Source organism: Gracilinanus agilis, chromosome 3 (assembly GCF_016433145.1).
Source record: "Gracilinanus agilis isolate LMUSP501 chromosome 3, AgileGrace, whole genome shotgun sequence".
Classification (NCBI taxonomy): domain Eukaryota; kingdom Metazoa; phylum Chordata; class Mammalia; order Didelphimorphia; family Didelphidae; genus Gracilinanus; species Gracilinanus agilis.
The window spans coordinates 645088437-645104160 of NC_058132.1; the positions used below are offsets into that span (position 1 = coordinate 645088437).

Below are 15724 nucleotides of genomic sequence, written 5' to 3' on the forward strand. Positions count from 1 at the left end.
ATACTGGCTGCCATTTGCCCATGATTACTCCTGAGGAAACTCATCATAATTACAACATAGATACAGATACAATTAAATTCACAATATCCAATTACAAAGATTTTGCGCACTTACAAAAAATGTATTTTAACAAAGACACCATCCTTTTCTCAGGAGACTTATACATCTCTTGAAAACAGAAGCATCCAAATTTATATCTGCTCAAATCAGAGACTTCCAGTTGAAAAAGCCATCCATGTAGCCATACCTCCTGAGGAAAAATGGGCAGGGTTAGTGGAACTAACTTGGTTGGCTAAACTTTGTGTTTTGGGCATGCTGCTTCTGCCAAGTCCTTGGTCATCTCAATCTCAGAGACAGCTGCAGAGTAATAAAACAAATCTCTTGCTGTTATTCATAAAGCTGATGGCATCCATGGACTTCTCCTCTTATACAGCCTCCCATTTAGGATGCTGAAGGGAATGCGTTTCATCTTCACTCTCCCACCCATGGCAGGTTCATGCAGCTGCCCTGTTTTTCCCATTTTCTCTGCAAGTGGACAGCTGTTGACATTGATTTGGGAGACTGATTTATCTTTTTTCATAGTTTCTGTATGATTCATAGAACTGAAGTTCCAAAAGGAACTAGGAGAAAGAAAGAAAGAAGGCAGCCCATCCGTCGCCAAGATCCTAATCTCGCTCCTTCTCTTTTATTCTTTAAAAAGACCTCCTGTTTAATGTCACTAAATCACCATCTGTAATGCCAACAGACAAATTACAAACACAGATCTAAGTTAAGAGCAACTTGATCTTAAAAGGAAAGTGGATTTTTTTTTTAATGAAAAAGGGAGTGAGCATCTAAGAAAAGGAGAAAATAAAATGGATGGAAGTAAAGATAACAATGATCACCCAAGGCTCTCGGGTCAAGCTTTCAGAGGCTCTTACCATTCCTTTGAGTTGAACACTTAAATGGAATGATAATTTTACTCAACGGAATGGTGATTTATTGAGCTCACCACACTGACTTATATTTGAGTGGTGTGTGGGTGCAGTCTCAGAGAGGGAAAGAGAATTCACACTCTTGTGTCCACAGCATACATTTTGGCAGTCTCTGTTCGAGTGGGGACATATGACTTAGCCATTGACATCCCAGCATGGGAGTAGGCCTTCCTTATGGAATAAGCATAGCTCCTCTCTGGTCCCAAATCTATTAAAAAAAAAGATAGAAAAATCAATAATGCATTAGAAAGATGAGGGAAGGAGAAAATGAGATGAATTGCTCTGATTTTCTACTTTAAAATGTGGCAAATTAAAAGAGGAAAAAAGTTGTAATTTTTTCCCTGGCATCAGGTCACCATATCAAGGATGTATTATCTTGTGGCCTGATACTCATGTGTCACTTAGGTCATAATAAACCTTACACAGTTGTTGGATATGAAAGGATTTGCTTCTGATCACGAAGCTAATAAATATTAAGAGTGGAGTTGGAACCTACGTCTTCCTTCCTTGCCCAAAACACAAAGTTTATATATACTTATATTCCAATATGATGGCAAAATTATTTATGTTATTTAATCTCTGGGATTTACATAAGGTATGACATAAATAATTTTGCCATCATATTGGAATATAAGTAGGGAACATAATTTGGGGCAGCAGGGCGAGAGAATGGACAAAGCATCAGATCTAAAGTTAGGAAGGTTCAAATTCAAATCTGACCTATGTCATTTAGCTGAGTCGCCTTGGACAAGTCACTTAGTGTACATTTCCCCAACTGTAAAAACGTGGCTTATAATAGCATCTACATCCTAGAGTTGTGAGAATAAAATGAGATAATATTTGTAAAGCACTTAGCATAATGCCTGGCATAGAGTAGGTACTATATAAATATTAGCTTATAAGTGTTAGTTATTATTATTATTAAATATTGACAATACTTAAAATTGTAAAAAATGAGCATAAAACCTCATTTTTGCTGGCATATTCACCAATGAGGAATAATTGACCTTAAACGAAAAGGCAAAATTGTTCTTAGCCATTCATCTCACATAAATATTGACCTACTAAATAAGAGCACAGGGCCTGGCACATAATAGTAGGTACTCAAATAAATATTTATTGTCTAATAGAGATTTCTGTAATGGAGGATTCACCGTAGCATCAGAGATTTAGCACATGAACGACTCTAGAGGCTGTTGGGGCCAAGCTTTTAATTTTATAGATGAATAAATGAAGACTCTACATGGTTGTCATTTGCCGAAGATCCCAAAGCTAAGAAGTGGATAAGAAGAGGCTTTCCCACCTCCAGGTAGGTCTATCGAATTAATATCACATTGATATCAACAAAGCACTTCATCTCATGTCAGAGGTTCCATACCAGGTTGGCGAACCCAGGATGCTGAAGTGAGAGGAAGAGCACTCTGCTCTGACTTATTCCCATGGATCTTTCCAACTTTGCCTCCCTACCCCAACTGGCATATCTGCCCTTACAACACTCAGCCTTTCCCATAAGGCATGAGAATCTTCATAATGGTAAAAACCCATTAAAATTTGCTTTATTCTTCGAAGAGATGTGCACCTGCTCCCAAGCAAATAATAATACTATTGATAATGATAACTAGCATTGAAAGGATGCTTACTGTGTGTTAGGCACTGGGCTAAGTGCTTTACAATAATTATCTCATTGAATCCTCACAATAGCCTTGGGAGATAGGAGCTATTATTATTCCCATTTTATCACCGTGGGAACTGAGGCAGATAAAGAATAAGTGACTTGACAAAGGTCACACATCTAAAAAGTTGATGATTTTTGTGGATAGGAAGAATACCACTAGTGTGGCCTATGCTGAGAAGTGAACCAATCTGCCCATGCCAGTGAGAGCTATAATCAATCAGTGACCTTGGTCCTGGAGAATAATCACATGGTCTTAGAATGTACCTAAAACCAGTCAGCATTCTGTCCATAGAAGGAGTGAGTATGAAGATTCAAAGGTCTCAAGTCAAATAAAGCCTTTCTGTCCATGAAATAATACAATGGCAGTATCTAGAATACCCAAAGATTTTCTTATCCACGTGCCCAAGGAAATAGTCTGACAAACTTTTCCTGTGAGGATTTCCTTTGACAGATGTTTCCTGTGCCTGTGGCCATAGGACCACACTTACTCCAAGGTCCTAGTACAGAAATCACCATGCAGAAGTCAATCAGTGATGACTCTATACCTCAGAGTGACTGAAAGCATGACAGTCCCTTCTGAAGGTATTCCCTTCTCTTCTTTGGAGCTAGGAAGCTCCTAGTCCCCCCCACCCAATGATAATCTTATTTTATTCCTTCTTTTCTCTTCAATTCCTTACATTCTTCTTTTGCCTTTCTTTATGGCTTAAGCAATATTCTCAAGTTTTCCTGCTCCTAAGACAGACTTTCATTTGCCTTGCTTTGCCTTTGCAATACCATCTCTCCTTCTAGGATTCTCAAAAAAGTCCACAGCTTTCAGCAATATGACTATATCTCCTATACCACACTTCCACCTGGAGCCTCTCTCTAGAGTATCATCAGTGATATATTTTTTTCAGATTCATCATACTCTCCCTCTCTCTTTCATTCTCCTAGTTTTAATACTCAGCAACACTATCCTCTCCTGGTTATCCTCCTACCTTTCTAGCCATGCTTCCTCTATTGCCTTCAAGATTCTCTTTTTTCCCCCTTCTAAATTTTAATTTTTCCCAGAGTCTGATTTTTTGCTTTATTCTCTTTCTTCTCTTCCCTCCCTTCCCTCCTTCCTTCCTTCATTCCCTCCTTCTTTCTTTCTTTCTTTCTTTCTTTCATTCTCCCTCTTTCCTTTGTTCCTTTCTTACTTTCTTCCTTCCTTCCCTTCCTCCTCCCTCCTTCCTTCATTTCTTCCTTCCTTCCTTCCTTCCTTCCTTCCTTCCTTCCTTCCTTCCTTTCCTTCCTTCTTACTTCACCATGGCCATGACTCCAAAAATAAACACCAAGTGGAAATCTTAACAAAGTGGCAGCTTCAACCCCAGCTTCTTTTCAGAGTTCCAGACAGACCTTCATTTTCAAAGGTCTTTAGGACAGCTACAGCTGGATTTTCTGTTACCAAGATCAATTTGATACATTAAAAACTCAGGTCACCTTCTTTTCTCCAGAATGTTCCATTCTTCTTGACTTCAATGTTCACTAATACTATCACTCATCACTTTGTAATTCATATTCAAATGTCTTGGTATAACTATTATTTTAGCTTTCCCTCTTCCTGGTCTTCTCTCTTCTCACATTCTCCAGTTTAATCAATCCCTACATTTAGCTGATTCTATCTCTGGTATACTAATAGAGCAGTGGTTTTGAAGCATAAAGGCTTGAGTTTTCAAATCCTGCCACAATCACCTGTGTGATCTTGGGCAAGTCCTTTAACTTTACTATAGCTCAGCTTCCTCATTTACCCAGTATGGGGTGGTAACTTAAGATGTCTTCTAACAGTGCCTTCTAGCTATAAGTCTCTAATTATTGGATTCTTCTCTGAATTCCCAGAGCCACTGCCCTATTTGAGGTCTTCATTACCTCTTCCTTGGATTATTACAACAGCTTCCAAACTGGTCTTTCTGTCTCCATTTCATATCATATATGGTCACTGAAATAATTTCCATAGTCTATACCTCTAATGTCACATAATTGCTGAATAACCTTCAATGTCTCCCCAATGCCTACTGGATACAATCCTCTTCAGCACAGCATTGAAGCTATGACTCCACGTGACTCCAACCTACTTTTCCATTTTTATCTCCCATTTGTTCACACAGCCTACATTCCTATCAAACAGGGTTTCTCACTCTTCTAAAACTATAAACTTTCCCACTTCCTTGTATAACAACAGATCTTGCTACAATTTAGGCTTAGATTGACCTTCCCTTAGAACCACTTGTCTAATTCTTACCCGCTGTTCAAGACCCGGCTCATTTAACTTTACCTTCTTCTACAATCCAAGCACTGCAAAGTCCTTACTTATAGTTGTATTGGAGCCACTTGTATACATAGCTCATCTCACACGTAAGCAGCATTGGGCCGGAGAAGGAGCTTTAAGGAGGAGCAGGAAAAGATATTCCAATTCAGACGACCTGTGTTCAAATCCTGGCTCTACTATTTATTGACTGTGTGACCATGAGCAAGACATTTATCATCTCCAGGCCTCATTTTCCTCATTTGTAAAAGGAGAGACTACATTGTTAATGAGATCTTTCTCACTCTAGATCCAGAATTCTGTCATTCATAAAGCTATAACATCAGGGTCAAGATTGCCTTTCTTAAATAGTTGTATGACCTTGGGCAAGTAAACTCAAATTTCCGTACCTCATTTTTCCCTTCTGTAAAGTGTGAGTAATAATACCTGGTGAACAAGCACTATGCCTTGTTGTAAGACTCAAATGAGATCATGCCTCTAAAGCCCTCATTATAGAACTATGAATGCAGTTAGCAACGTTACTGAAACTGAAACTTTGTGGGAACAGGGAAAGGTCTTCCCAACCATTCGTTTGGCACTATATGTATTAAGAATCCAATAAATATTGAGTGACAATAAACAAGTACTTCTGGAACCCTGGTTATCTGTCCTGGATGCCTCATGATAAAATTTCTGCTTCCCCTCAAGTCAGCAAACATTTATTTAGCACCTACTGTGTGTCAGGTTCTGTGCTAAGCACTGAAGATACAAAGAAAATAAATAAATCATCCCTGATCCCAGGAGCTGATAATCTAAGGGGAGAGACATATATTTATAAGTAATGATTATATTATTTATAATACGGTTGTCTAACTGTGCACAATCAAAATATAGATTCGATATACTGGGGAGATCTCCAAGGGATTAAGATTAAGGGATTACAGAGTCCTCCAACTGGGTAGTAATAATGGAGGCAGGCCAGAGAGTTCTGGGGACATTCAGGGAAAGCTGATAGGTTTGGATTAAGAGAAGAAGATGAAGGTGGCTTGCTCTTAGTGTGGTAAAAGCACAATATCCCTTGTTGGCTTTCCCCAAATGGCTTTAAACATCTTTTCTATATTATTTCTCCAGGACTGCCCAATTGTATGCACTCAATCAATTCAACAAACATATATTAATCAGTAAACTCTAAAGGCCTGGCCATGGGCTCAAAAACCAAGTGTTGGCCCTCTAGTTAATGTTGAAAGCATAGACTTGTCTCTAACTACCTTCCCAATCTTATTACACATTGTTCTTCTTCACTGACCTCCATAAACTATCCCAAATGGCCTCTTTGCTTCCATCTCCTGGGGTCACTTCTGGGTACTTGCTGACTCCCATGCCTGGTCCCCCCAATGTCTAAAATGCACTTGTGCATCATCTCCCTCCCTCAACATTTTTGGTTCCTTCAGAATCCATCTCAGAAAGAGTCTTCAACAGAATCTTGCCTGATCCCCTCCACCCAGATGGTTGTGCCCTCTCTGCCATTGTCCATTACTTTCTGTGTATCTTCTCTATCTGATTAAACACATACATGGTGTCTCCCTGATACAGCGCAAGGGAGTTCTTTGAGAGCAGGATTATAGACATTTTCATCTCTCTGTTCCCTGTTCATAACAGTATGCAGAGTTGACTCACAGAGCTCATAGTCTAATGGGGGAGATAACATACAAATAACTAAGTACATACATAATACATACAATGCAAATTCAAGATGTTCTTAGAGTAGAAGTCCGTGAAAAGAAAAATCTTAGTGGAGGAACTTGGAGGAAGATCCATGAATTGAAGAGTTTCCAAACCTATCAGCTTTCCCTGAATGTCCCCAGAACTGTCTGGCCCATCTCCATGACTATTTCTCTTCCCTACCCAGTCAACTGAACTCAGGCCTTATTTTTGTTTTCAGAATGAGGAGGACTCTGCAATCATGCCTACTCCCTCCCCTGAGTGAGGCTATGAGATCCCCAGCCTTCCTAAGAGGGCATAAGAGCTATATCTGTAAAATCAATCCTCTGTAAGCAGAGTCACCCCTAGCTTGGCTGATCTTCAATGTGCAGATGCCCTGGCCACCCCTGAGCTCCAGTGCCAGAACATGATGAGTTCCACAGGTCATGAGAACCTGGGGGCACTCATACACCAGGATGAGACATCAGAGGAAGAGGAGGAGGGCTCTAAGCCATTTAGTGCATACACATAAGCTAATCAATATATGCCACATTTGCAGAGAAACTCCAAATTTTAACATGGAACTTAGTCAGATATACTTTTTGGTTAAGTGTTTCTTTTCCCCTATTGGCTCTGATTTAGTTTTCATATAACCAGGAGTGTCATGAGGCTCAAATGAGAATGGATGTATTTGCACATCTTAAAACACTACAAAAATGCCAGCTATGATTATTATTATGATTATTATCATTTTATTATTATGAATCAACAGTCCCCAGACCTCCATTGTGATGATGACTTAATTTCCAGAGTCTTCTATCATACCCTTGCTGGGCTCGAGCATTGTTTCTAAAAAGATAGAGGAGTGGAATGTTCAAGTTTGACTAAGCAGGGGGCAGCTGGGTGGCTCAGTGGATTGAGAATCAGACCTAGAGACAGGAGGTTCTAGGTTCAAGTCTGACCTCAGACACTTTCTAGCTGTGTGAACCTGGACAAGTCATTTAACCCCCATTGCCTAACCCTTATCACTCTTCTGCCTTGGAAATAATATACAGTATTTATTCTAAGATAGAAGGTAAGGGTTAAAAAAAAAAAAAAAAAAAAGATTGACCAAGCAGCCTCTTACAAGCTGATTAGTTGGTTCCAGTATCCATAACACACAAATTCTCTCTCTCTGTCTCTTTCTCTGTGTTTCTCTGTCTCTCTGTCTCTCTCATAACATATCATAGCAATATAATGTATAATGCTTTATGTGTCACATATATAGCATATGTATATATTCATACACATATAAATACATATACATGCATGTATATATACACACAATGTAGTATATAAACCATTTCAGTTTTAATGGCTTAAAAGATTTTTGGAACATCTTGTATACAACTTGATGCCTATGTTCTTCTTACACAAAGATATACATGCATGCAAACATTTATGTATGGCTGTATATAGATGAGTAATTATAACATTTACATTTATATAATATATATGTTTTAATTTATATTTACCTTTAAATAGGTATAAACAGCAAGTGAGGACTGCTCCAGCCAAAAAACATCCCAAGGCCCCTGCCATCCCAAGCCAACATGACCATCCAAACTTGTATTGGATGCCCAGGAATATATTGTGTAAAACCAGAGAGGTGCGCTCCACATACACATCAATGGCATACCACACAGAGCCAACAATCCCAGGAACACCTGCAACAAAAGGGACACTGAGAGGAACCCTGGATAGACTTCTCAGTCTGTATAGGCAAAGGTCCCATCTATGTTGTCTTGGTTGCATTGACATTGGCCTAATGGAGAATGGGCAGGGCAAAGAGACCTGGAGTAAGAATCATGAAATCAGAATGGCAACTGAGGAATGCCTCTGGCCACCGGATGGGGATATTATTTCTCCTCTCTGGGCCTCAGATTCCTCATCATCCTGAAGAATGGAAGGTCCTGTTCCTGGAGAACACTATTTCTTTTTCCTTTTTTTTTTTTTTTTTTTTTTTGGCACCACCAGAATTCAGCAGACGGTCTTTCATGTAGTCAATATTGAATCAAAAATTCAATGTGGGCCCATGGATAGAATACTGGATATGGAATCAGGAAGAAGACCTGAGTTCTAATACAACCTTTTCAATTTACTCTATATGAGACCAGGACAAATCCCTTGTTCTCAGTGGTTTTATTTCCTCATTTATAAAATCTAGATAATATGATAGTCCAAAGGATCGACCTTCTAGGACTGTTAGGAGTCTTATACAAGATAGTGTTTTGAAAGCATCCTTAAAAATGTACACCACTATACATCCATTATTATTACTGCTAAACAAATTATATGATAATCAAGTGGCATATTACACAAACAACAAATAAATTATTATTTTCCATCTTGGCTGCATTAAATATTTGAGTGAAGACATTGGGCTTAGCGATAGCTAAGGCCTCTTTCCATTATATGTTTATAATTCTATATTACCCAAAATCTTTAGAAAAGAGAGAAAGGCCAGGATTTGATATGATACTCCTTTTCTGCCCTCACATGGAATATCAAATTAAGATCAAATTGACCTGCTGGTGTTCTTAAAGGAAATGTGTCATTCACACATTGAAAAATTGGCGAGCCAGTTTTACCTTTTCTTCTATTTCCCTTGACCCTGTGAAAAAGGAGATGTTTTCTACTAGGGAAAACTTGGGTTGGAAAGTCAGGAGGTATCACTGCTCTTAGAGTCTTTCCAAAACCTAGCAGGCCATGGAAAAGTTCTGTTTTATACTGTGCCTTCATGTCCTCTTCTGTAATATGGAGAGAATATTTTCTATAGTTTATTTGGAAACAGTATTGTAGCATGGAAATATTTCTACATTTGAAGGAAATTTTCTCAGTGTAAATCATAGCTTTTCCACATAACTTTTGTGTTACCTTGGGCAAGTCACTTTAATCTCTTTGTGCTTCAGTTTCCCCATTTTACCAATGGATGAGCTATCCTTTCCAAATCTACGTCTATGATCTATGTTTTTTTCTTTGCAAAATTGCTTTGACATTTCATAGGATTATAAGCCTTTTGAAGGGAGGAATTTGATCATCTTTCATCTTTTTTTTTTACTTTCTTCTAAGATCCTTTTGAGCACATTATCTTACTTCAGTGCCTCGAGCTTATGTGACTTTTGTGAGTGTTGCTGTTCACTCCACAGCCACATTAAATCTTCAATGGGCTAGGACTAAAAAAAGTCACCCCCTCCAAGGGCAACTTTTTAATGGATTTCTCTGAACTTCACAATGTTGCTCCTCAGAAAAGTAAGCCCACAGTTTACCCTGGGTGCCTAATCAAATACTTTCTACCTTAGAAGATGCACTGGAACTTTCCATCATGCCCTTCCAGAATCTTGGTAGACCTTGCACTCCCTTCTGTGGAAGGAGGCACCCAGGCCTTTACATTTTTTGAAGGTTTGTGGGTTTGACTTGAATTATATCCCTAATCATCTGGACTGAGGAATCATCTGGTTGGCAATATGGCATGCCATTCTCAGAGACACTGTTCCCCACTGATCTGTGGATTTTTGTTCCTTCAAAAAAATTCAGGTCAAAATAATGGCAGCCTGCTGGACTGGGAAGAATTCTGTTTTCAGAATCCAAAAACCTGGCTTTGAATCCTCACTCTACCAATAATGACTGCAAATCATTCTACCTTATTGGGTCTTGTTTTCCTCTTCTGAAAAATGAGGGGGTAGAACTACCTGGCCTCAAAAGGCCTTTTTAGCTCTGAATTTGTGATTCTCCTTTAAAACCTTTCCAGCCCTTTTGGAGAAAATGCAATCTTGGAATAAATTGAGTGTCTGCAAGTATCCTAGTGTCATCAGGCTAGAAGAAGCAAGAATGACTCATAACTGAAAGAATCTTTCTGTTCTTAAGTCCCATTCTCCCTTCAGTCTCCTCCTCTTCCTTCTCCATACTGATAGACCCTGTGACTGACATATAAGAGGTTGTGTGTGCCACTAGATAGAGGACCTTGGCTCAAAGCCCCATCTGCCTCTTATTATAAGAATGATCATGAGTAATTCACTTAGCCTCCTCTTTGACTCAGTTTCTCTCTCTGTAAAATGAAGGTATTGGACTGTAAGGTCCCTCCCAATTCTAAATCTTGGATCCTATGGGTCACACAAATAACTTCCTCAGATTCATCTCTGTAAAATGAGGGGGCTGAACTACAAGAGCTCTGAGGCCGAGATATAGTATCCCACAGCCTCTAAGCCACTGACTTTTCTCCACAAGTACCTGCTATCACCAGCAAGATTCCTGCTACAAAGCAGATGCGGACTTTGATGAGAGGTTCATTAGGAAGGAATTTCACACAGTGTAACCCAAGCAGCAGGGAGAGGAATCCAAGGGCAGCCAGGATGTTTGCTGTGATCATCAGTGCCCGCGTTACCACCAGCTTCACTAGAAGAGAAGGATAGGTGGTTACAGTGGGGCAGAGAGGGAGTAACTTAGCTGGTCAGATGTGCCCCAAAGCCCTGGACTCACTCAGGTTCTCCAGACCCATAAACATATCCCAGTACAGAGGAATGGGACCCTCAGGTCATGACCCAGAAATCTCAAGGTGTCCACCCATCAGGCTAGGGTCAGACACAGTTTAGCCTGGCAGGAAGAGCAGGATAAAACCCGAGGGTCCAAAGCCTGGAGTTTCTAAGAAGAACACTATGACTGGTCTATGGATGAAATTTTGTTGCCAAAAAAAAAATAGAACCAGTGGGAATGTAGACTGGAGACAAGTGGCAGCCATAGAAGTTCGTAGAATAGCTCATCACTGCTCTCACTGGGGAAAATTCCTACAAAAGCAAAGGAAACTCTCCTACTCAGATACCACCATGGCTGGAACTGGGAATTCTTGAGCCCTGAACAAATTCCACTATCGTTGGGGGCTGAAGGGACAAAGGCAGAAAGGGACAGAGTGCAGTCCATCTTAAAGGGCAGAAAAGATGGAACACTTTTCTCAGAGCCTAATCCTGACTCAAAATGGAGGTTTGCTTTGGGAAAGATGTGAGAACAATCAGATTTTATGAATGGCCTTAGAAGGAAACTCACCTTCCAAAGAAGGAAGCCCACTCCTTCCCTAAATTTTGGCATCCTAGTCCAAAGCCCCATTGGTCATATTCCAGTTCCATTCCTGGCTTCTATCAGAGCATTAGCATAGTATGTAGTATTCATCCAGCTGACTAGCTCTAAAAGTGTACAGGTTGGGAAAGGGAATGAAAGGAGTCTTTCCCTAGTTGGATGCCAACCCTTTCATTCACTGGGGACATCCAGAAATACGCTGAAGTTAAGATGAGTCACTTGTGGGACAATATTGATTCTCTCTCAAGCCTAAGCAAAGGGGAAATGATCTGGGTAGTGAGTGGGGCTTTTATTTCTCAGATCCGAGGTCTCAACAGTGAGTAGCAATCTCTGACAAAGAAATTGAGAAAAAGAAGGGATGCTGTTTCCATTGAGAGGCAACAGAGAGAAGGAAGAAGGGTTTATATTTGGGGCTAAAACAAGCTTCAAAATCAAATTCTGGTTTCATGTGGGGATCAACCTTGAAGTGATGAGGAGAATAGAAATGGCTACATGGAAATAAACCATCTTTCTAGTCCTCCACTTTCTGATTCTATGCCCAGTCCAGCTTCAAGCAGGTACCCTAAATTTGTCTGCCAACTGAGATCTTGGAATTTGAGAAAGAGGTGATGGATCACAAACCAGGGAAATACTAAACAGGAAAATATAAAATATACAACCAGGGAAATATAAAAAAAATTAAAACAGGTCTCCAATTGAGTGTAGATTTCTGAGCACCAGATCGTTGATTTCATTAAAAATGGGAGACTGTAGTGTGGAGCCTTTTCCAATGAAGATTAGTACCTATTTTTCAATATAGACTCTCAGAATTTCCCAGGACCATGTAAAGGAAAATGATTTGCCTCAGGGTTCACAAAATCAATGGGTCAGAGGCAGGGCTTGTCTTTGTCTTTTTTCAAGGCAGCTAAACATAGCCCTATTCAAGAAACCCTGAGTTCAAATCCTTCCTCAGTCATGCTATATAAGCTGGGATGAGCATTTAATTTCTCTGGATCTCAATCTCCTCATCTGTAAAATAAGAAAGTTGGCCTCTGGCCTCTATGGTCCCTTCCAGCTCTAAATCTCTGATCTCCAGTCTCTGAATGTGAGGTCAGCTCTCTATCCACTACGCCATGCTTCCTCTCTGTTCCTAAAATATTCAGGTGGAATTATGAACCAGCATTTAACCCCAATTACTTTCCATTGAGGACAAAGTAAATCATAGCCCAAGAAAACAATATTCTATATAAAACGTGCCGAGTCAAAATATATAATGTTTGAAATTGTCAACCTTTTCTTTCCTTCTCCACTCAAATGAATGATGCTAAGGCATTCGGTATCAGGCACGAAACACATAAATTTTCATCGCCATTGAACTCTGCCGCCTTATTAGCAGACGCAGGCGAGTCCTGAGAAATAACTCTACTGCAAAGTGAGGCTTTTTAGGAAATGGATGGGCTTTTTGAATTATGCTAATTATATTTCAGAAAAGTGGCTCAGAAATAGCATTGATGTGAGCTTGACTAAGTTACCTTGAAAGGTTGCTGCTCTTCTCCAAAAAACAATTTTCAAGGAAAGAGCCAGAGCTTTGCCTGCATTTGTCATGGGACAAGGAGGTGCCTTGAGTCCCCGTGCCAGTCACTGGTGCCAACAGAGAGCAGAACCAAAAGCTGCATCCGCCCACTCTTCTTGACATTCTCATTTCGTTTGGCTTCTGGGATGAATTGGATTCACCGGGAAATAGAGCGGAGAAGGATTGAGAGGAGCAACGAACAGGTTTGCTCTCTTCTGGAGCCATTTTCTGATGTATAAGGAAACTCTACTAAGAGAGACCCAGACTGGAAAAGGGAAATGAGAAAACCAAAATATCTAGAACTAAGACTCCTTTTCCCATTATTTACATTTAGTGCTCTGATGCCATGTACTTGTTAGTTTAGCAGGTAATGTCCATTTTCTATTTTCTTGAGGGGAGGAGGAAGTGGAGCTAAAATCCTTTTTGACAACAAGACTTCTCTAGAAATAAAGCAGAACCTTGGCTTTGAGAGGTATGATGGGGAATTGCTTATAAAATTATAATGGTATTGTAAGTGCCTTCTTTGGTGCTTGTTATTCATGCCCTCATTCAAGGACCATTACAGCATCTTTCTTTGTGACCCTCCTCCTGACATCCAAGATATACCCACAGAATTCTCCAAGACTGTCTGTAGATCTGGAGGAATCCACAGATACAACGAACTTGGAGACAACTTGACCAAGGCCAGCCCAGATCAGCCAGGCCTCAATGGCGAGGCGTGTAGCTTGGTACCTGTGCCAGCAGAGACGGAAGTCAAAAGCATACGTACAGGGGTGCTCAGCCAGTATAGAGTCATACTCATCACAGGTTCGAATGCCGTCGAAAGCATTTGTGACACACTCCCACCAGAGGCCTCGGCACTTTGTGCTCACCTGGATGCAAAGAAGGCACTGCGTGAGAGAAAGTCCACGGACACACACCCATTACCTTGGATCAAAGGCAGAACTGAGCTGCAGGGATTTGGATAATCCTAAACGTGATCTGAATTCTGTTAACTCCCAACAAGGAACTTACCATCTCGACCCTAAAGCACTTTGGTCAATCAATAAATGCTTACACTATGAGGAAGTCAACTCACTTCCGGATTCCTTAGTGGCATTAGTCATGAAGAGAGTAGCTGGAAAACAGGGCGCAGTAGACTGAGGCACCCATGCCTGGCTCAGCCACTGAATCACTGTTTTGCCTGGAAGAAATCCATTTCCCCTCTCTGTCTTCCCATTCCCAATATCTGGAAAATGAAGATAGCAATGTACGATCTCCACTTGGGTCACTGTAAGAATGGAATACCTATTAGCCATTGGACTCAGAGTGTGGTCTTTTAATTCTATGGAGAGCATCATGATATTCTTCCTGTGAAGAATGCTGAGCATGCATGTAACATAACATAATGTAAAATATTAATATGCAGGATTGTGTACAGGAATATATGGAACTCAGACTATCTCATGTCTAGACTCTTCTCTCTCTCTTCTTTTTTTTTTTTTTAACCCTCACCTTCCATCTTGGAGTCAATACTATGTATTGGCTCCAAGGCAGAAGAGTGGTAAGGGTAGGCAATGGGGGTCAAGTGACTTGCCCAGGGTCACCCAGCTGGGAAGTGTCTGAGGTCAGATTTGAACCCAGGACCTCCCATCTCTAGGCCTGCCTCTCAATCCACTGATCTACCCAGCTGCCCCCTTCCTCTCTTCTTAAAACAACCCCAAATTCTGTTCAGGTGCCATCTTGGACTCATGGTATGCCTTGATCTCCTCCCTTCCCCAAGCTCCTGTGTGTCTTGCCAGTGTTTTCTGCCCTAAGTCTCATAAATCACTTTCCTTTTCCTTTGCATATGTTTTGCATTTATTCATGTATCTATGTGATCCCCCCATAGAACCAAAGTTGCTTGATGACTTTCAGGCCCGCTGAGTGCTCCCCTTGGCAGCTCCACCTCTCAGCCCAGAGAGTAGGTGCTCAGTAAGCGCTTGTGGACTTGGTTCAGATTGCCCCGTGTTTGTCTTGCTTAGAGCCCTAACCAGAACAGATCAGCAAAGAGCTCTCCAACTCTAAGGAGGCCACGGCTCACCCCTTCCTTGGTCCTCTGCAAGATTACAAATGCTACAGCTGGGACGAGGGTGAGAGACAAATGGAACATTAATTTCTGCCAGGCTGACAGCTGCAAACCACTTTACCTTGGCAATGGCGTGCCGAGGATTCTAACCAACTACTTAGCGCTAAAAGGCACCAAAGCCCTGAGACTTTTCATAATTTCTCCATAAGCTGAAAGTCACGGTAGATTTCTCAGAATTGTAAACATGCCAAGAGAAAATAGTTTCGAGAATTCTTGGGAGAGCTCATGCATATTGAGCAGGGTTAATATTTTTGTTCCTTCTGCCTCAATTAGTGGTTTGCATTACCTTGGAAATCTGAGAAGAGCTGGAGTCAAGTTTAAACAGAAATCATCTCGGGGAATG

General features: G+C 40.6%; 1 protein-coding gene across 1 annotated transcript in view; it reads right to left on the reverse strand.

The window, feature by feature from the left end:
* Positions 1-1048: 1048 nt before the first annotated feature.
* CLDN16 (claudin 16) overlaps positions 1049-15724 on the reverse strand; it is a 36735-nt gene continuing 22059 nt past the window's right edge. Inside the window, exons 2-5 of the mRNA XM_044670884.1 lie at positions 14044-14146; positions 10883-11047; positions 8128-8319; positions 1049-1182 (exon numbers count right to left, since the gene is read on the reverse strand). Of these exons, the coding sequence (XP_044526819.1) occupies positions 1049-1182; positions 8128-8319; positions 10883-11047; positions 14044-14146 (594 nt within the window). The remainder of the gene's footprint in view (positions 1183-8127; positions 8320-10882; positions 11048-14043; positions 14147-15724) is intronic.